This window comes from Culex quinquefasciatus, chromosome 3, assembly GCF_015732765.1.
Source record: "Culex quinquefasciatus strain JHB chromosome 3, VPISU_Cqui_1.0_pri_paternal, whole genome shotgun sequence".
Lineage (NCBI taxonomy): Eukaryota > Metazoa > Arthropoda > Insecta > Diptera > Culicidae > Culex > Culex quinquefasciatus.
Genome location: NC_051863.1, coordinates 3,955,852 through 3,977,731, shown reverse-complemented (window position 1 = coordinate 3,977,731; position 21,880 = coordinate 3,955,852). Strand labels below are relative to the sequence as shown.

Here is a 21,880-nt window from a genome sequence, read left to right as displayed (position 1 = left end):
AACGTTTTGTAGTTTCAAATATGCCTTATTTTTCTGCGTGTACCTACAACCTTGCCCAAAACACCAAATCGATCAAAAAATTTCTTCAAAAGATAAAGATTTGCGAATTTTCATACACTTCCAAATTGTAGGGAAATTTATATAGACAAACTAATGATGCAAAATGGCTTCTTTGGGCATACCGAAGGCACCAAAAAAGTTTCAGTCGAATTAAAAAATACAAAAATTAAAATTAAAAAAAAATATCGATTTCGTAGAGAACTGCTGGTTAGACAAATTTGAATTGTTGATTGCTTATTTTTAAATAAAACATGCATTTTTTCAATTTATCATAGCCGCCAACTTGGATTAAAAAAAAATTAAATCACATAAGAGTAGTTCTCAGTCCCCCTTCCACATTGTAAAAAAATCCAAGACAACAATTTAAAAGTTTATTTATTTATTTTTTACCACTCTGTATTCTGGGGCCTCAGATCTAATTTTTTCAGAAAATATTTTTTTTGACTTTTTCAGAATTTTTAGAGAACTTTTAAAATTCAAGAACTTTTGGATGAATGAAAACTTGTAAATCAATTCTTTTAAATAATATTTCGAGTTTTTGGAATTTTTATTAGTTTTTAGTGGCAGTGCGTGGCCGAGCTCTTTTGAAATACCACACGATTTTGAACTAAACTACATCAAAAACTCAAAAGTGAGGGAAATGCATACGGGAAATTTATGCAATCAGGGGCAGTATATTAGTTTCTGAAAAATATTAGAAATTTTGAAAACACGAGAGTCTTGTAAAAAATACCAGGATTTTTTTAAGTTTTGGAATTAAAAGATTCCTTTTTTTGGGATTTTGTCATGTTTAAGAAGTTGTAGTAATTATAATGTTTTTGGATCATGTAGAATTTTCAGAAATTGGAATCTCAAAAGCTGATAAATTTTAATAATTTATAATTTCCTTAGAATATAAATATTGACAAATTCCTTTATACACTATCACGGATATGCTAAAAAAATACGCAAAATATTGATAAATTTTTATAAAGAAAAAAAAACCTGAGGTGTTTTGTCTTTCTTCGACCTGTAGTAAAAAACTTGAAATACAATTGGACAAATTTGTAAATTTAGGATTTCTTTAGACTTATTCTTTGGTTTTAATTTTAAATAATTTTAAATCTATTTAATATTTTTAACTGTCTTTTTTGCAGTGTTGCGTTCCTCACGTTTGTTCCGATTTTTTCAGCTCGCGTTTGCTCCACGCTCGCGCTCGCGCTCATATTTCGCTCACGGAGCGCTCATTTTGGACGTGTCGCTAATCATTTAACGCTTTTGAAAAAGTTTTTTTTCAATTCTTTATGGATTTTTTGCTTCAGGTGCAGTAGAGCTGTAGAATTATGACTTAGTGAACAAATGTTATGATATATGAATTGGAATAGCTTATTTGCATCAACCATGTTTTAAATAAAATGTTGGATTCGCAAGGGACAAATCATCTTTTAGGCATACAGTTAAATTTATAAAAATTTCAGAATTTAAAGGCCTTATTGTAGCAGAGAGGTGCGGGGGAGGGGTATAGACGCCTAAATAAAAGGGCCTGTAAGCCTTAGAAAAACTTACAAAACAATTAATTGATTCAAGAAGATCAATGCTTTGGTAAGTTCGATTCAATTTTAAATGCTTGGTTGATTAAAATATAACATTAAACTGTTTTATGTACCTAATCAGTGTTTTGACTACATTTCCAGATTGCGGGTCAGTGGCGCAGGGGTAGCGGCTTCGGCTGCCGATCCCGATGATGCTATGAGACGCGGGTTCGATTCCCGCCTTATCCACTGAGCTTCTATCGGATGGTGAAGTAAAACGTCGGTCCCGGTTTCTCCTGTCTCGTCAGAGGCGCTGGAGCAGAAATCCCACGTTAGAGGAAGGCCATGCCCCGGGGGGCGTAGTGCCAATAGTTTCGGGTCAGTATAAGCTACCATTAAAAAACGTTTTTCCGATTGTTAAATCTTTCAGTGATTCAGTGATTAGAAACGGCGGATCATTTATATAAGGTTAGTCTTTATTTGGCAAACATTTTAGAAAATAGGGTAACATTTTTGAAACAGTTCTATTTTTAAATATAAGCCTCAAAATTGCTAAGGGTTTAAATAACCGTTTTGACTCAAATTAAATAAATTGACAATATTTCACCACGTATACGGTGGCTCTTCCTCCAGCAAAAGGATTTTATTCAACACTTCCGCAACCAAACCTTATGAAAAAATTATATAAATTGTCAATATTTTAAAATAAAATATACATAAATTGTCAATATTTTAAAATAAAATATACATAAATTGACAAAAAAATTGTACATAACAGCAATACAATATGGTCCAATATGGATTTGATTTGTTAACAAACAGTGCGTCTCTTCACGTCAATGAATGTTTACATTATGAATTTAGTTTTTTGTTCCTTGTTCGAAAATGTCTAGATTTTAAATAGAACGTATATTTCCGTTCGCAGGCCCAATCCATTTCATTGCTTACTTTTGTTTGTTCGACCACTTTCTTATTTGTTTTTGCTGCCTGTGCTGAGATAGTTCTAGAAACTTCGTTTCAACAGAAAAAACCTTAGGACAAAGTTCTTTGTCAAAAACAACTACCTACTTTGGCTCACCAGCTCATGTGAGCGCAAAACGCTCCGGTGAGCTACCTGATAAAAAACTCACACTCCAGCTGGAGCGAGCAAGCCTTCCGTGAGCGCTCGTTCATTCGCAACTCTGCTTTTTTGTAACTTTTAATAGCCCAATTTTAATTCTTTTTAAATATAGAAATTTTTGCGTTAGAATCTAATGATTTTATAAATTTTCTGAATTTTTAGTTTTTTTTCTTTAATTTGTAAATTGTTTGAACATTTTGAAACTTACAGAAAAACTTTTTTTTTAATTTTCAGAAGTTTAGCTTTCGAACTCAGTTTTTAAAGAGTTTTCGAGACTTTTTAGTGTTTAGAAAATGTTTATTGTTTTTTTAAGTATAAAGTTTTTAATTTAAAAAAAAATAATAATAATAAAATATTTGGAAAATTAAAGCAAGTGAGAGTCTTAGAAAAATGGAAAAGATCTTGAAGATGTTTTAAAGCTTTGAGAATTTCCTGGTTTGAAAAATTTCATACAATGTGTATTTTTTTGAAACTTAACTGATTTCTTATTTTTGGTATTTTTTTTAACTTTTTGAACATGAGGATTCGAGACATACTTTCATGCATATTCCTGCATAAAAAACTTGGCAAAAAGCTCGATTACTGGTTTGATGTGATTATATGATTTAAAAGACCAATATATTTTTTTTCAAAAACGTTGTTTTATTCAGAACAGTTTCGGTTAATATCGACAAAGAATGGCTTAAAAAATAAGTTAGTGTGCGTGAGTTTGTGCGCTTTATACAAAATAAAAAAAAAAACGAAGAATTGTTCAGTCAGTTGCTCACTAGATAAAAAACGAACAGATCAAATCAGCAGATGCTGACAAGTTGTCTAATGCTATTTAAAATCGCCTTTTCTTCTTCTAAACTCGCACTCTGTCTCACTCTTTTGTTTCACTCATGCTACTCTTAAATGTTACAGGTTTTGTTTTTTACAATCTTCCGCGCACTCGTCAAACGACTCATTCTCACACACTGGTTACTTCTTGGGGGCGTTCCTCACCGAATTGACTGTTTTTTTTGTATAAGGAATGATAAACACACGACTTGCTTAGGGAACGCTCTTGCGCACCTCCCCGCCGGACGGGCTCTTCTCCAGCTCGTTGGTCATGTTGGTGCGCACCGTCTTGAGCACCACGTTCGTCTTCTGGATCTGCTGCTTAATGTCCTGCTCGAGGCGCTCCTTGCGCCGGTTCGCCGACTTGATGCTGTCGTACGCGAGCTCCAGGTGGCGCCGTGTTTGCTTGTAGCGGCGCTTCAGCTCGGCGTAGTCCGCTTCGATCTTGGCGCAGTCGTGCGGGGGCGTCGTCGTCGTCGCTGACGTCGGGTTGAGCTCTTGAATGGCTGAAAAGTGAGAGATAAGTGTGAGAATTGAGCTTCTCACGAAGCTGAGGGCGACTGCGGCGTGCTTACCTTCCTCCTTTGGTTCCATGAGCAGGTTGCTCATCGAACGGGTCAGCTCGAGCGTTTTGAGGAGGGGACGGGAGGGGCTGGGTGCGGGGGGCGGTGCTTGGCTTTCGGTGTGGGAGTGACGGCCGGCGTCGCTTTCGATGCCGAGATCGGGGGAGGAGTTTTCGGGACGGGAGGTGCGTTCGGGTTTGGCGGGGCGGCCTGCGACGAGGAGGAGTTCCTCGGAGGTGTAGCCGGATGCGATGGAGCCTTCCGCGCCGGAAGAGCTGTTGAGTCGCTTGGGTGGAGTTCGCTGCTGGGTGGCGAGCTGGAGTTGGCCTTGGATTTCCTGCAGCTTGGCGTTGAGGGCGTTTTTTTCCTCTTTGGTGGCACGCAGGTCGTCCTGGCAGTGCTTGAGTTCGTCCTCGAGTTGACGCTTCTCGTTGAGTGCTTTGGTGCGTTCGATGGCCGCCTTGGACGCTTGCAGGGTGGTTTCGTCGAGCGTTTTGCGCATGGATTGGACGGCGGTTTCCGCGTCCTGGAGTTGCTTCTTGAGTCGCGCTTGGTCTTCGCTCATGCCGAGCAGCTGCATTTCGGTGTCGTCCAGCCGGAACATCACCTCCTGCAGTTCCTGGAGCTTCTCCTGGTGGATGTTCTTGGAGATGTAGGACTCGGAGAGGCTAGCTTCGAAGGAGGCTTGTTTGGCCTTAAGTTGACTGTTGAACGACTCGGATAGGTCGCGACGGAGGTCCTCCAGCCGTTGGCGTTCCTGCGCCAGCAGAGTCTCGATCTGGTCTTTGTGCTTTTGCTGCACTTCTTGGTGCTCCGTTCGGAGGTTGTCGAGCTTCATGACGGCGACTCGCAGGTCGACGAAAGCCTGCTCGCGCTCTTTCCTGAGTTTTTCGAGGACTTCGTCCTTTTGTTGAATCTCCCGGGTCAGCTCTTCCAGACGCTTCTCGTTGGTCTTGCTGCGATCCTGTTGGACGCCGTTTTCCTTCTCCAGCCGCTGGTTGACCTGGCGGGTGTTCTCCAGCTCGGCCTGCATCCGGGACGCCTTCATGCGTTCCTCCTGCAACTTGTTGTCCAGGTCGACCAACCGACTCTGCACGTCCAGTATTTTGCTGTCCTTTTCCTGCAGCGCACCGGTCAGCGTTCCGACCGTTTCCTGGAGCTGCTTCAACTCGGCCGTGTGCTTCTTGAGATAGCCCACGTTCTCGTTTTCGGACGTGGAACTCAACTCCTGCAGGACGCCACCACGAGTCACGACGCTTTTGACCTTGCTGGCCGAGTTGGGCAACGAGGTTCGCTCCTCGAGGCCAATCCGCGCCTGCGAGACATCGCGATCCGGCTCCGACCAAGCTTCCGAGTCGGAAAGCGGCTCTGCAAGAGCCGGGATGATCTTCCTCCGGACGTCCTTCTTGTTGTGCCCAGCGAGTTGCCCCCTCAGTTCACGATTCTCCGCCTTGAGCGTCTCAATCACCTTGGCCACACTGCCAACGCTCTCGTCGGCGCGGTTCTCCTTGTTGGCCTCCAGCAAGCTATCTTCCCCAGCGTCCAAATACCCACTCAAGCAACTCAAATGCGCCAGACTACTCTCCGGCAGCGAGAAGCCCGTCACTGAGATGGACATGTTCAAGCTGCGCGACAGATCCAAGCTCCGATCGACGGCCTTCCGCATCGCCTTCCTCCGGTCAACCGGCAGCGATCCGCTAAACTCCTTGTTCCGCAGCAGCGAGTCCAGGAAGCCGGCCAGTTCCTCCAGCCGCGCCGTTGAGATCGCACACAGGTCCATGCAGTCCTTGCGCCACCGCTGCGCTTTGTCCGTTTCGTCCCGGGCCTGGATCAACTCCTCGTTGAGCTGCTTGATGATGATGTTCTCGTTGCGATCCGTCGAACCTCCCGTCAACTTCGCGATCAGACTCTCGTTCTTCTTCTGGAGGGCGCGCAGTCGCTGGACAACGGCATCGTACTCGTCCTGCGTCACCGGCTGCTGGTTCTCGTCGACGATGGGGGCGTTCTTGGCGGGATTTCCCGGGTCAGAGACGATCTGTGGGAAAGAAACATAATTACTTTTCGACCTAAACGAGTCTTCGAGACATTCAAATGTTATCGTTGAGTGCAAACAGGTTGAAATGCGGTGAATGTGAGCAACTTTTCGCAACAAACAGGAACCTTCACCGAAAACAGAACCGACTTTTGTACTCACTGTAACTTAAATCTAGATTTGAACTGCTCGAACAATGATAACTTAAACATGTGAAAATAACAACAACAGGTGTAGAGCATTCATGCAAGGAGGAGGAGGAGGTCAGGCAAATGAGACTCGATCTAGCGGCGACCGAACAAATTTAGCGTTGATTTTGATGGCTTTGGGAGGACCTACAACAAAACGTGTCGAGAAATGATTCCAAAAATGACTAATTATTCTACCTTTTTCGCAACGGCTTCTTTGGGATTAGGGTCGGGATTCTACGAAAAGAATATCGAAAACAACAAACTTAAAATTCACACCGCAAATTCACACAAATCCAAAATACACACCGAATTCCGCTTCAACCGGGAGATCTCCTTCTCCAGCTCGGGGATCGTCTTGCACAGCTTTTCCACCACCTTGCAGGCCTGCACGTGCTCGGCTGTTTTCTCGCGCAGCTTCACCTCGGTGTCGTCTAGCTGGCACAGCTTGTCCGCCAGGTCCGACTTGGCCGCGAACAGGTCCTTCTTGAGGCGCATGATCTGTGGAGAAATTAAGAAGAAATTAGTTTGCGTATTCGGTTTAGAGCATCTCCACACCCGGGAGGAGAAAAAATGGGACAAATCTATTCAGAATTTCAGAATTTTTAAATTTTAAGGTTGTTGGAATTTAGAATTGTAGAATTTTAATATGTTAAGACATTTTTTAGAGTTTAGAAATGCCTTTAATAATAAAAAAAAAAAACGATGAATTGAAAAACTCAACAAAAAAGTATGAAAAATTTAGAACAATTCTCGGGTGAGTTTTAAAAAAGCCGTAAGAGCCACCGTGACCTCTGACACTAATTTTCGCTTTTCTCCTAAATTAAACAAAATTTCATTTATTTTTAGTTTGGGGCACTTGAAGGACGTGTAGATGATCATCATAGATGATCTGTTCGAACAATCTCAGGCATTTTTGATATTGGTTTTTCGTAAGTAGGTCGAATACCGATGCAAAAAGGACATTGTTTACCAATGGCTCTTACGGCTTTTTGAAAACTAATCTGAGAATTGATAGACCTTTATGGTTTGAGAATTTCAGAAATTAAAAAATGAAATAAAACAGTAAATTAGTAAACTACCCTGACACAAAAAAAAAGATTTTTTAGATTTTTACTAGTTTTTTTTTGTATATTTTGTGTTTTAGAACTTTTTATAATTTATTCATTCTTAGAACTTTTTTACAATTTGTCAAGTCTATGATTTTTTAGATTTTGTTTATTAATATTTTTTTAATATTGAAACAAAAATTAATTCTTAATTAAGAATAACAAAAAAAATTAAAACAGGAATAAAAAAAATCAAAGGTCAAAGAAGAATTGAAAAATTTAAAGAATTTATAGCATTTGAAGAATTTGAAGAATTTTGAAAATTTCAAATTTTTTAAAGATTTTAAAGAGTTTAAAGAATTTTTAAGAATTGAAAGAATTTTTTTTTAAGAATTTCAAGAATTCAAAGAATTTAAAGAATTTAAAGAACCGTCATCAGGTTCAGGGGTGACATTGGGTCGAGGGGTGAGATTGGGTCATACAAAAAAGGCTGAAATTTGTATGCCCAATATCACACTCCCAGACCCAATGTCACTCCTGATGACGAGATTTAAAGAATCTTAAGAATTTAAAAAATTTCAAGTAATGGGAGGATTTTGAGAATCAATAGATTTAACTTTTTTTATGTTTCATATTTTTTTTGGAATTCTTCGATTTTAAGAAATTAAAAAATAGTTGTTTATGCAAAACGAAACGAAACTATTGGCACTACGCCCCCCGGGGCATGGCCTTCCTCTAACGTGGGATTTCTGCTCCAGCGCCTCTGACGAGACAGGAGAAACCGGGACCGACGTTTTACTTCACCATCCGATAGAAGCTCAGTGGATAAGGCGGGAATCGAACCCGCGTCTCATAGCATCATCGGGATCGGCAGCCGAAGCCGCTACCCCTGCGCCACGAGACCCAGTTGTTTATGCAACGAGTTGCAAAAAGAGGATTTTTTCAGCACGAGTCGTACATTTATCCAACGAGGTTCACCGAGTTGGATAAATACGAAGAGTGTTGACAAAATCAAGTTTTGCATCGAGTTCCATACAACATTTTTTGCAATTCCAAAAAACACACTGAGTGAAATTTTAAGTAAAATTTTCATGTATTTTTTCAATAAATCGTTTATATCAAAAAGATATTGAAAAGGTTCAGCACCCATTTGAGTGCTGAAAAGTAGAACTTTTCAGCATTTATTTTGAAAAGTGTTGTTATTCGATTCTGTTATTTTTGGTACAGAAAAGTGGGCTATTTCGTCGTTCAAGCATGACAGAAAAAGTGAGTATAAAAGTGAGTAAAATATATTTTTGGAATTTTGTTAGTTTTTAGAATTTTTTTAATTATTAAATTGCTTAGAATTTTTAGAAATTTTCAGATTTTTAGAATTTTTAGAACTTAAAAAATGTTTAGGTGGTCTAAAATTTTTAAAATTTTAAAAATATTCTGAATTTTTAAATTTTTTAGATCATTGAAATTCATTGAAAGATCATTGAAAAAATTTGTTGAATTTTCAGATTTTTATGTATTTTTAAATTTTTTAGAATTGTCCGAATTTTTAATTTAATGTTTTTAATTTTTAGAATTATAAATTTTTAATATTTATTTTGTTTATTTTTAAATTTTAAAGATTTTTGTGAATTTAGATTTTTTTAATTAGTAGATTTTTTTATTTTTAAAATCATTTATTTTTAAAACTTTTAGAATTGATTTGTTCTACATATTTTCTGATTCTCGAAATCTAAAAATTTAAATTGAAGGTTTTGCCACAGAGAACAGATGTATATTATTGAACAAACAGCATTGAAAAACGTGTGTAAAAATTCAAACCAAAATACGTTGAAAAGAGCTAGGGTGTGCACCATCCGCCTAGATAGCGCCACTTCCAAAATCATGATGGCCTACAGTAGCAGAAAGTTGGACCATCTAATCACTGCCTGAAACATTCCATACGAACGACATCAGACCAATGTCTGGCTGTCCTTCATCAGAGGGTTGCAATTTTACGCGCCAAAGAAGGTAAACAAAACGAAATCGGACATAACATGTGTTAATGGAATATTTTCAATTTGTCGCTTGAAAAATCATTTTTGAATGAATTTCCTGTTATGTTTTCGTTAATGTTAATGCATTTTTGCATTATTTTTAGTCAACTGGAATTATACAGAAGTTAATTTTATATTTAAACGAGGTTAACATTTATTTACTTTCGAAATTATTGAGCCTTTTTCTTTGTTAAGTCAAGTATTCTCAGCCGCGACGTTGGCGCCGCCAAGCGTATCCTGCACACTCTAATTTCTTTGATGCAAGACTGTATGCAATGCATTTTTTTAGTGCAACAGTGTTTACACACAAGTTAGAGTCTAGATGTACATCTCTCGGATTAGTTTTCAAAAAGCCGTAAGAGCCATTGGTAAACAAAGTCCTTTTTACATCGGTATTCAACCTACTTATGAAAAATTAATATCAAAAACGCTTGAGATTGCTCATCTACACGTCCTTCAAGTGCCCCAAACTAAAAATAAATGGAATTTTGTCTCATTTTCGAGAAAAACGAAAATTAGTGTAAGAGGTCACAGTGGCTCTTACGGCTTTTTGAAAACTCACTCGAGATCTGTTCTCTGTGGTTTTGCCTAGCGTAGTGTTGGAACGCTTCCAAATTGAACCTCGGTGGAGATGCCCTTAAAATATGTATTTCTTTAGGTAAAATGTAAAGAATAAGCTTGAAACGGGTTTTGCATTTTTAATAAACATTTTTCTTGCAACATTTCATGTAATTAAAACTTTGAATTTTCAAAAAAATGCTTCATTTAATTTTCTTGATGTCGGCAAAGAACCCCTGCAAAAAAGGACTGATTTAAAACAAAAATCAAACCAGCTTCCGCACAAGCTAACCTTAATTTTGTCAAAGTACTGACTCTTGCTGGCTCTGCCCGAAAGGGGCCATTCTTTCGCGTCCCTTTTACTGCCACCGGAACTCGTCTCCTGCTGCCGGATCAGCGCAATCTGCGTTTCCGAGCCGGACTTTTTCTGCCCCGACCCAACGACAACGGCTTTCGGCTTGATCGGACTGGAAGTGTGTCTTCGAGCCGTCGATCCCGTCCACGAGCATTCCTCTTGGGTTAGACGGTGGGTGGGAAACACTTCCAGACAGAGTCGCTGCCGGCTGAACTGGAGCGCCATTGGAAGTGGCGGCGCCGGCATGCTTCTGGGCCGGATGCGGCTCTTGGCGGAAGCGGCCTGCACCTTGAGCTGCTCAATTTCCGAGAGAAGTTTCGAGCGCTCGCGTTTGAATTTGGAAATTTGCCCGCTCGATCCGTGCTGGAAGACGGTCTTGGTGGCGATTATGTCCTGTGCGAGGTCGAGGGTGAAGGATTAGGGGGGAAGTGCTCGAAAAAATATTGAGTGGCAAGTTACGCTCATTTCCTGCACCAGACGGGACTGATCGGTTATGATCCGAAGCTGCGTGCAACTGTCCTCCTTCAGTTTGATGTTGCGTTCTTTGAGCTGATCGTTCAACGACTTCAGGACCTTATTTTCAAGATTCAAGTGAATGATCCGCTCCTCTTTGGTATTGATTGAGTTTTGAAGCGTCTTCGTCATTCTCTAAACACGTGCAAAATTCCAGTTCACAAAGGCAAAAAATCGGATTATTGCAAGCATACTGATCGTTGCCAGTATGTTGATCTACCGTTTTATATGAAATTTCAAAATTCAAAATTCTACAAAATATAAAATTAAAAAAAAATCTAACACAGTTCAATAAAGAAAATTAAAAAAAATCTAAAAATAAAAGTTTGAAAAAACGAAATAAATCTTATGATTTTAAACATTCTAGAACTTGTTTTAAATTCAAAAACTAACAACATTCAACAAAATGTAATAATGCTAGAAATTATAAAATTCTAAAAATTCTATAAATTATGAAATTAAAAAACCTAAAGTTAAAAATTAAAAATTTAAAACTTTATACAATTAAAAAAAACTACATTTTTTAAGTTCTAGAAATTTAAAATTACAGAGGTGCAAAAGGATCAAAAGTTTCCAGAAGCTACAAAATAAAATAAAACAAATATGTATTATTCTTAAAGTTCTTGAAATCCTTAAAAATCTAAAAATTTTACAATTTTTAAAACATATTTTTTATTTTTTTTAAAAAATCTTAAGATTTTGAATGTTTCATCTAATTTTTCAAATTCCTCAGATTCTTACGATTCTTCAAATTCTTCAAATTAATCAAATTCATTAAATTCATCAAATTCTCAAATTTTTCAATTTTCTCAAAATTTCAAAACTCTGAAAGTTCTAAAAAATTAGAAAATTTATTTAGATTTATTGAAAAAATTCTAGAAATTACAAAACAAAAAAAATCTTCAAATTCTTAAAATTAAACAAATCCTAAAATTCGAAAAAAATTGAGGATCTTAAAAGTTTAACATTTATTTTTTTAATTCCTCAAATTCTACAAACTCCTCAGATTCTTCAGATTCCTCAAATTCATCAAATTCTTCAAAATTTCAATATTCCAAAAATATCAAAATCCTCAAAGGTTTTAAAAATTTGAAAAACTCATAGTGCTTTTAAAAATATATAAACATAAAAAAAACTAAGTTTCAATAATCTAGATTTTTTTTTAAATTATTATTTTTAAGATTATGAAAAAAATCATTCAAAAACATTTAAAAACTCCAAAACTTTTGAAAATTCTTTAAAAATTATTAAATTTATATTTTTAAAATTCATAAAATTCATAAAGTTCATAAAATTCACGAAATTCATAAAATTCATAAAAATAATAAAATTCATAAAATTTATAAAAATCATAAAATTCTTAAATTTCACAAGGTTAAAAAAATCATAAAATTCATAGAATTCATCAAATTCCTGAAATTCCTGAAATTCCTAAAATTCATAAAATTCATGAAATTTTTTAATTTCTTATATTTCACAAAGTTAAAAAATTCAAAAAACTCATAAAATTCGTAAATTCTTAAAATTCTCAAAATTTTTAAATTCATAAAATTCCCAACATTCATAAAATTAATAAATTTTATTCTTATTCTTAAAATTCTTAAAATTAATTAAATTCTTAAAATTAATAACATTCATGATATTAGTTTTTTTTATTCTTCAAGGCCAAAATTTCTAAAAAAAATAGAAATTTGAGAAGTTGCAGAAATTAAAATAATTTAAAACATTTACAAATTCAATAATTTCAATAAATTCAAGAAATATAAGAAATTAAAGAAATTCAAGAAATTCAAGAAATTCAAGAAATTCAAGAAATTCAAGAAATTCAAGAAATTCAAGAAATTCAAGAAATTCAAGAAATTCAGGAAATTTAAGAAATTCAAGAAAATCCAAGAAATTCAAGAAATTAAAAAAATTTAAGAAATTTAAGAAATTCAAGAAATTTGAGAAAATCAAGAAAATCAAGAAATTCAAGAAAATCAAGAAATTCAAGAAATTCAAGAAATCCAAGAAATTCAAGAAATTCAAGAAATTTGAGAAAATCAAGAAAATCAAGAAATTCAAGAAATTCAAGAAATTCAAGAAATTCAAGAAATTCAAGAAATTCAAAAAAATCAAGAAATTCAAGAAATTCAAGAAATTCAAGAAATTTAAAAAATTCAAGAAATTCAAGAAATTCAAGAAATTTGAGAAAATCAAGAAATTCAAGAAATTCAAGAAATTCAAGAAATTCAAAAAATTTACGAAATTCAAGAAATTCAAGAAATTCAAGAAATCAAAAAAATCAAGAAATTTAAGAAATTCAAGAAATTTAAGAAAATCAAGAAATTCAAGAATTCAAGAAATTCAAGAAATTCAAGAAATTCAAGAAATTCAAGAAATTCAAGAAATTCAAGAAATTCAAGAAATTCAAGAAATTCAAGAAATTCAAGAAATTCAAGAAGTTCAAGAAATTCAAGAAATTCAAGAAATTCAAGAAATTCAAGAAATTTAAGAAATTCAAGAAATGCAAGAAATTCAAGAAATTCAAGAAATTCAAGAAATTCAAGAAATTCAAGGAGATCAAGGAGATCAAGAAATTTAAGAAATTCAAGAAATTCAAGAAATTTAAGAAATTTAAAAAAACTAATAAAATTGAAGAAATTAAAAAATTTAAGAATTAAAAAAATTAAAGAAATTCTAGAAATTTTAGAAATTCAAGAAATTTTAGAAAATCAGGAAATTCATTATCATTTTATAAATATCATCCAAATTTTATCAACTTACCTCCGCATCAGACGTGCTCTTGCCGTTCTCTTCCAGCTTGTCCTTCAGCTCAGCGCACTCGAACCGCAGATCGTTCACCTCCGCTTCCAGCGCTCCGATTTTCAACTCGCGCTCCTCCAGCTGCTGGTGCAGCTCGCCAATCTTCCGGCAGAGTTCCTCGTTCTGCTCGTGGCACTGCCGCACCACGCTGTCCATCTCCAGCGCTTGCAGCTTGTCCTGCACGTTCAACTCCCGGTGGTCCATTCTTTCCAAAAAGTCCAACAGACCGGTCTCGTTGAGCCGGCTTCGCGTCATGTTCGCCTGCTGCTGCTGCTGCCGTTCGGCCTGTTCCATCTGTTTGATTTCGTGATGCAAAAGCTCGAGTCGGTGCTCCAGATCATCGATAATCTCCCGGTTGTGGTCCTGGGCCTTCCGCGAACTTTCCTCCATCAGGTCCATCGCCTTGCCCGCCTGAAGCAACAAATCCTGCTTCTCCTGCAGATCTTTTCGCAACGATTCCAACTCGACCTGAAAAAAAAATCAAATTTGTAACCCTTGATTAATAACTCCGTCCCAGCTGCGCACCGAACCGCGGACAATGACTTCACGCTCCAGTCAACCCGTCCCAAAAAGACAAGACCAAACCCACCTTCAGATCGATGTTCTGCTTGATCAGACTTTCGGGCGTTCCCCCCGAGGTGTTCCCGTCCGCCGTCGTCGGCGAAGTGGCGTGACCCGCGGTGAGGCCGGCGTTCTCCTCCAGAAAGTAGATGCGCAGCTTGAGGTTGAAGTTCTCCTTGCGCAGCGCCGACATCTGCTCCTCGTACTCGCGCAGCGAACGGCCCTGGGCCGGCGACGTTTGGCCGGCCAGGGCGCTCATCGACGGCGACCGGAAGCCCATGGAATCTGTGAAAGGGGAAAGTGAAAAAAAAAGTTGTTGATAATTTTAATTTAACGACGAACTCAATTAAAAACCTAAAACTTCTGCGCCAGAAAGATCCATCGGAGGAAGCGCAATCCGAGCGTGAACCGGGACCTTCCGAGATTTTTTTTAAGCTTTTGAACTTTTAGAAAACAAAATAGAAAATGGTCTGAAAGGATCGTGCCACGCGTCTTAGCGAAAGTTGACAAGCAGGATTTTTAGGATATTTGACATGAGACACAAGAGATCATAGCCTACTTCTTGACTTGAACGACTTGCCACAAATCTAGGATTTTATGAAGATTTCTGGAGTTTTTTTTTGAAAAGGACCAATAAACCAAATTTTCAGTTTTTGCTTTTTGGGTGTTTTTTAATACCCCTGATTTAAGGCGGTTTCAAAAACTGATGCACAAAGTAATAACATTCAAAAAAGCAATTTCAGACCCAGTTTTAAAAATATAGATGCAAAACGTATAAGGAAATGCTTTATAAATTATTGCAGGTAGCAAGATTTTTTTGGTTTTTTTTTCTACTGTTTTACTTCGTTTCCGATCTTTGGTCCAAATATTTAAAAGCCTTGAAGAGCTCTGATTAGTTGAAACTACAAAAAATAAATGTTTTAAAGTGTATCCTAGATTTCTGACTATAACAAATTTTAACCACTCCTAAAATAAACTATCAATAAATCTATCTATCAATAAACTATATAAAAAAATAAACTTTCCATTTAAATTTAATTCTGAAAATTATAAAATGGTATTTTTTTCAATTCATCAAAACTTTATAAGGCTGGTACAAATTTTATTTAAAGTTTTTGTCCCCCCCCCCCTTCCAAGTTGGCCCGATAAATCAGGGGGCAAAAAAAAAATGTTTTCAAAAAACTTCAATATTTTTTATGAAAATTTAAGTGCAATTAGGTAAAATCAATTTAAAATGAATTCCCCTGCGTTTAGAATCATTTTTAGCATGTTTGGGTTGATTTACAAATTTTTTGATTTTTTTAAAATTTTCGATGTCTACTATCGCTAAAGTTCTTTTTTCGCTAAAATTTTTGTTTTCGTCAAATTTTACATTTTTTGAAAACTTTTATTGCAAAACAACGGAACCAAAATATTTCAATGTTTCTAAAATTTTACTTTTATTGCTTTTGAATTGATTTTGAAAATTCAGAAAGAATTTTCATGTTCATGTGTTTAAAAGTTAATAAAAATCTTATTTTTTTATTCTCGAAGTTCTTCATTTTTTAGAGTTTCAGAGATTCCGTATTTTGCTTAGTAAAAAAACTAACCTAATCCACCTATGCGGTTGATGCCTTCCTCACTTTTTACCAAAAATGGGTAATATGAGTGGTTTGGACACACATTTCAGCTATTTTTAGTTCCAGAAAAAAAACACAGATATAACTTATGTGGTAATAACTCGAGACAGGGTTGCCAGATCTTCAATGTTTTGGACTCATTGGAAAGGCCTTTCAATTGCCTAACCAACGATGGGTCGGATGATGGATCCGGACATAGTTTACGTGCATATAATTGAGATCCGGATATTTGCGAAAACACGTTTTTATACATAACTTTTGAACTACTTATCGAAACTTCAAACAATTCAATAGCGATGTATGGGACCTTAAACCAAGTCGAATGCAACTGGTTCGATCGAAATCGGTTCAGCCAGTGCTGAGAAAACTCAGTGAGAATTTTGGTCACATACATACATACACACACACATACACACACACATACACACACATACACACACACAGACATTTGTTCAGTTTTCGATTCTGAGTCGATATGTATACATGAAGGTGGGTCTAGGAGCTTTTAATAAAAAGTTCATTTTCAGAGCAGGATTATAGCCTTACCTCAGTGAGGAAGGCAAAAAACAATTAGATATTTTAACAACCTTAAAAAAATAGATTATATATTTTTTAAATCATATAAATTTCTTTGAAAAATCTTCTTTGAATGTAAAAAAAAACATTATTTAAAACTTTATAAAATTCTTTAAAAAAAGCTTACTTTTTTTCATAAAAAAATCAACACGAAATATATTCATAAAATTATTAAAATACAGTTTATTTTTATTATAAAAATTCAAATTCAAATGATTATTGAAAATTCTTACTCTAAAAAACTGTCAAAAAGTGTTGGTTCTCAAAATTATTAAAAATATCATAAAATTAAAATTTGTAATTTTTTTACGGTTTCTAAAATTTTAATTTTATTTGTATGATATTTTTAAAATTCAAAAAAATGCTTTTATGCTTAATAGTAGTTTATGCAACAAGTTGCAAAAAGAGGATTTTTTTAGCACGAGTCGTACATTTATCCAACGAGGTTCACCGAGTTGGATAAATACGAAGAGTGTTGAAAAAATCAAGTTTTGCATCGAGTTCCATACAACATTTTTTGCAATTCCAAAAAACACACATGAGTGAAATTTTAAGTCAAATTTTTATGTATTTTGTCAATACATCGTTTAAATAAAAAAATGTTGAAAAGTGTTACTTTTCGAAACAAGTGCTGAAAAGTTCAACTTTTCAGCACCAATTTGAGTGCTGAAAAGTAGAACTTTTCAGCATTTATTTTGAAAAGTGTTGCTATTCGATTCTGTTATTTTTGGTACAGAAAAGTAGGCTATTTCGTCGTTCAAGAATGACAGGAAAAGTAAGTAGTTTCACGACGGAATTGAAAAAAAAAATCATTAAATGTCAGATTTTTTTTAAATACCCAAAACAACAAAAAAATAAATTGATAAAATTAAATTCATCAGCAAAACAAAAAAAAATATATTTTTTTAAATTATAAAGCTTTTCGGTAAACCACATAAATTATACAAAGAATAAAATTTGCAAGGTTGTAATAACGTGTCATAAATAGGCTGTTGCAAATATTTATCAGCGGACAACTTTTTTTTTGTTTCAAAAAACTTCATTTTTTTTTATAAAATCTTAAAACAATTTAAATGCATTTAGATTTTAATTATCAACGATTTTATTTCTTTCGAACATCGTAGCTTCGAATAATCGACTGGCAATCGTATTTTGACATTGGAGTAGTTAACTTCATTTTAAGATTTTAATAATTAGACATTTCGACATAAATACTTACATGAATTATCCATGGTGGCATCATTCTGGTGACTGGGACTTCCACTGTAAAGAGAAAAAAGACAAAATCATAACTAAATCACGACCATTTCATCTCATTTTCCCTCCCCCAGTGATTGTTTCCCCAGAAAGAATCTGTTTGTTTGCCACTACCCGATCCGGTCGGTCCTGCCCCGCCGCGAGAATCATTGTAGGTCAATAAACAACAATTTTCCCCACATTTACGACGCCCAATTGGCGATTCCCAGTCAAGGCAGTGCAGTACGCAGTGCGGTCATAAATCAGAAACATCTGGTTGATGAGATCAGCCACCCACACCGAGTCTTTAAGCACAAGACACCATGTCTAGTCTCCGATTAAACTGCGAAACTGGCAAATACGACCATACAATTCCGAGAAAAAAGCGGAAATAAAAACGTTTGACTTTCGTTTGATTGAATTTGACGATGATCGGGAGGCCAATTATCGTCGTTGTAGAACAATTTCGCTAATCACACACAGTTCAATTCAATTCGAACTTGGAGGCGAAATTAATTAAGAGGTTCGCACAATACTCTCACCACTCGCTGTGATGGTAATGACGACCCCTATTAAATATCGCCCGGGTACGTTGACCGCGGAACTAAACTTGACTTGACGAAGTGAGTGTTTTTCGTCGAATTATGACGAACGCCGGGAAGACATTATTTTAATTAGGTTCTAGGTTAGACGGGCGAAAGTGCTGTACAAAATTGGGTTGAGGGATGGTCACGATGACCGCAGTTTTGAGAAGAAAAATAAAACATTTTTATGGCTGACGCAGGGTTTGCGGTGCAGATATTATTGCTGAGATTGTAAGAATGGTGAATGCGGCACAAAAGTGCAAATATTTACATTGTTATCAGTGTGAATTACGGAAAAATATGTTCTCAGCTCTCCACACAAAATCTAATTATATTATAACTTCGTTTTTGAGCAATTCCAACTCAAATCAGGGATTTTCAGGCCTATATAAGCCATTTTAGTGTATATGTAGCCAATTGTATTCGAAAATGACATTTGAGAAGGGCGTAAGTATTTCAAATAATTTAAAAAAATACTATAACTCAAAGCCTACCCGAGCAGACGGAAATAACATTTCTTGATACTGGAAAATACTAGGCCAATAACATTTTATGTTATTTTATAACAAAATTTGTTATTCGTCGTTATGATTTTTTTGTTATTGGATTGTAATTGTAATAACAGACTAATAACATTTTTAGTTATTCTTCGAACAAATCTTTGTTATTATTTTTTGTTATTTTAACGACTAATCCGATCATCCTAATAACAGTTGTAGGTATTCTTCCATAACAAAAAATGTTATTCCAATTTTTTTTTGGCTGTCAACCAATATCAGACCAATAACAAATTTTGTTATGATAACATAAACTGTTATTAAACCCTTATGCAAAAATGGATTTTTCAAGAAGATTCCATAACACTTTTTGTTATTTTAAGAATATTTGTTATTGAAATGGCATGAATTTTGTTATTACCGTCTGCCCGGGTATGCAACGTATCAAAAACTGGTCAAAGACAAACTTGTAGGAAATTGGACGGGCTTTTTGAAAAAAATTACACTGAAAGAAAAATACACGCCACTTCCATGAGATTTTTCAATTTTTAAGTTTAAAAGTGATGTCACGATTATTTTTCGTTCAAAATTGAGGAAATAGCCCAAAATTATACAAAAAGACTCACGAAAAATGCAGGATGGTATGTCTCTACTAAAAAAAAATAACATACAAAAATCATTTACTAAAACTGTTTTTTTGAAAAGTGGTCTAAACGTCATAATTTTCAAAAACCGATGGTAAGAAAAGATTCCCCAGACAATTTTACAAAAAAGTCTCGATATTGACCATTGTCCTATGTCCAATCCTTGTGAAGATAGAGCGGTTTTAAAAATAAAAATGTTGAAAAATTAAGTTTTTTGATGATTTTTTGCAATTTCTAAATGACAGACTTAATTTTTCAGTCTCGCAGTTTTAAACTAATGATTGCAAAACAACTGTACTAGTGTAAAATGCATTTTGAAACGCTTTTTTCATTTAAATTATTTTAGACGTTTAAATTATTCGAAGCTCTCCATAAAATCTTTGAACAATCGAATCATGAAACAAATTCATCGCTTCCATATTGGTAGCCGTCTTGGCTTACTTTAGAGCATTTTTGGAGTAATATTTTAGATAAAAAAGTGGTTTTTGAAATTTTTTGAAGTTCCTTGTTTTTTACAGTTAAAGCTCGATTTTCCCAAATTTCAATATTCGATCATCACGAAATTGTGTTATTTTTTTCTCAAATTCAGCGATATCAAATAAGTAATAATTTGTTGCCTGTTACTTTTGTACTAAATTTATTTATTAATGAATATTTATGTCACTTGGCCGCAATTTTCGATTAAAAATTTAGTACATTCATGTTTCCGGAGTTTATTTTAGAAAACGTCCAATAAACTATTTTTTGCTGTTTTGGTATCTTTTTGAATACTTTTTACTTAGACGGTTTCAAACACCCAAAAAGCTAATAATGATAACTTGGTTTATTCGATCTTATCAGAAATATTCAGATTTAAACTCAGTAACAAATGCGGTTTTTTATGACTCAAATTAAAATATTTAATATCAGGAACAAAAATGTTCACAATTGTTTGATGGACCTGTAGTTTTTTTTTAAGATTTTACGAATTAAGTTTTCAATATATTTTATTTTATTTGATTTCATTTTTTCCAAGCTATTTGTAAAACACAGAATTAGATTTGAAAAATGTATAATATTGACGAAATAATCAGCGTTTATGGGTTAATTGTTTGAAAGCAAGCTTCATTTGTTATGTAAATAGGAACGCATAAATTAACTGTCTTATCGCTCCGAAGGATGTTACTAAAACATTCCATCAATCTCCTTGGTTGTATTGACGATCAAGTAACCGTCAAAAACCACTGATAGCGACCGTAATAACCGTTCTAGTAGGCCATGTGTAGTGGTGAATGCTGTTGTACACTTATCATAACGTATTATGCGTTGATGCTACTACTAAAGTGCTACAAATGGTGGCTACTCGTGGGTCTGTGTAAACAGTGATACGGGTGCTGAGTAGAGAGAAGAAATTTGCAATAATTGAGTCAATTGGTCACTCGCTCTCTTGTTGGTGCTGTTTGAACTGATTGCACTGTGTTTTTTTTTCGGTTGACTTGTTTGGAAACTGAAATAGTTGCCATTAAAATCATCTGGATATTATCTACTAAAAGTTATCAATTTTACGATCCCAGTAACCATAAATAACTAAAAGCTGAGATCACTCGCCGTTACAAAAACTCAAGGCACACTTCGACCCAATCCATTTCAGTCACTCTCGATTGCCAAATATTTAAAAACACTTCCCATCGGCATCTGGCGATTTCCGATGGGTTGATCCCATCAAAATGTTGATAGGTCATTTGAGATAAGTAAACTTTCCGCAACCAAATGCACTGCCAAGTCACTAAGCCGATGGCGCCGCCGCCGCCACCACCAGAAGAATGTGAACACTTTTTACGACCCTTTCGGCAGTCTTACCCGAATCCCGTAACACCGAACGCTGACCGGCGGTTGGGCGTGCTGGCCGCCGCCCGGTTGGGAGTATATTTGAAGATTCCGGACATGGCCACTCATCGGCATTGGCGGTTTATTTCCGGGTTTCCGAGCACTGCTACGCCTGCTATGATCACACTTGATTTTTTTCTCTCTTATAAAACACTCAAATCATTCATCTTTTTCTACTTTTTGGTTTCTTTGACTAGAACGATTTGAGACTTTCTTCCCGTTTGGCACTCGCGTCCGAACTGATTGGCACTAAATTTCCGCTGGTTTTATGCTTCCTGTGGATTTGCAAGTACGGTACGGAATTTGTAAACAACAACAGAATCGTAGATTTTGCTGGTCGAATGCCAGCGATTTGGGGGATGATACATCGTCGTCGTGGTGGTGTTTTCCGAGCGAAATTCTTCATCGTTATACGTTGAATCGCGAATTGGGTAAAGTTCAAAATTTGGCAGAGATTGGGGGCGCCAAGCAACGTGGCGATCGCAGTTGGCGCGAGTACTCGTGCTCGAGAATACGAGCAGCGCCTGCTATAAACAGTTTCCAAGGAAAAATCACCCAGAGGATTGTTTATCGATCAAAATTCCAGGGAATCGACGGATTTCATCGTCTAGTGGAAAGCAGATGTTTCAAGTTTTGAAGGTTGCCCAAACTCATGTGATTTCTTATAACCATAAACATTTATTTACCTTGTCAT

General features: G+C 35.7%; 2 protein-coding genes across 8 annotated transcripts in view; both read right to left on the bottom strand.

The window, feature by feature from the left end:
- Positions 1-3,322: 3,322 nt before the first annotated feature.
- The window catches only part of LOC6044757 (centrosomin), a 36,736-nt gene continuing 18,178 nt past the window's right edge, over positions 3,323-21,880 (bottom strand). For 4 of the 7 annotated variants that reach the window (XM_038260385.1, XM_038260386.1, XM_038260387.1 and 1 more), the window contains exons 2-9: positions 21,160-21,461; positions 17,579-17,622; positions 14,193-14,449; positions 13,565-14,071; positions 6,603-6,794; positions 6,492-6,530; positions 4,086-6,108; positions 3,323-4,016 (exon numbers count right to left, since the gene is read on the bottom strand). In XM_038260385.1, coding sequence (XP_038116313.1) covers positions 3,724-4,016; positions 4,086-6,108; positions 6,492-6,530; positions 6,603-6,794; positions 13,565-14,071; positions 14,193-14,449; positions 17,579-17,622; positions 21,160-21,245 — 3,441 coding nt within the window. In that variant the 5' untranslated portion in view covers positions 21,246-21,461 and the 3' untranslated portion in view covers positions 3,323-3,723. The remainder of the gene's footprint in view (positions 4,017-4,085; positions 6,109-6,491; positions 6,531-6,602; positions 6,795-13,564; positions 14,072-14,192; positions 14,450-17,578; positions 17,623-21,159; positions 21,462-21,880) is intronic. The other 3 variants (XM_038260384.1, XM_038260390.1, XM_038260389.1) reach the window with 2 other exon arrangements.
- On the bottom strand, positions 9,702-10,983 carry LOC119768866. The gene is made up of 3 exons (XM_038260391.1): positions 10,745-10,983; positions 10,223-10,678; positions 9,702-10,166 (listed from the first exon to the last, which is right to left on the bottom strand). Exons 1-3 carry the CDS (start codon positions 10,928-10,930, stop codon positions 10,134-10,136), a joined length of 675 nt encoding a protein of 224 aa, XP_038116319.1. The 5' UTR covers positions 10,931-10,983; the 3' UTR covers positions 9,702-10,133.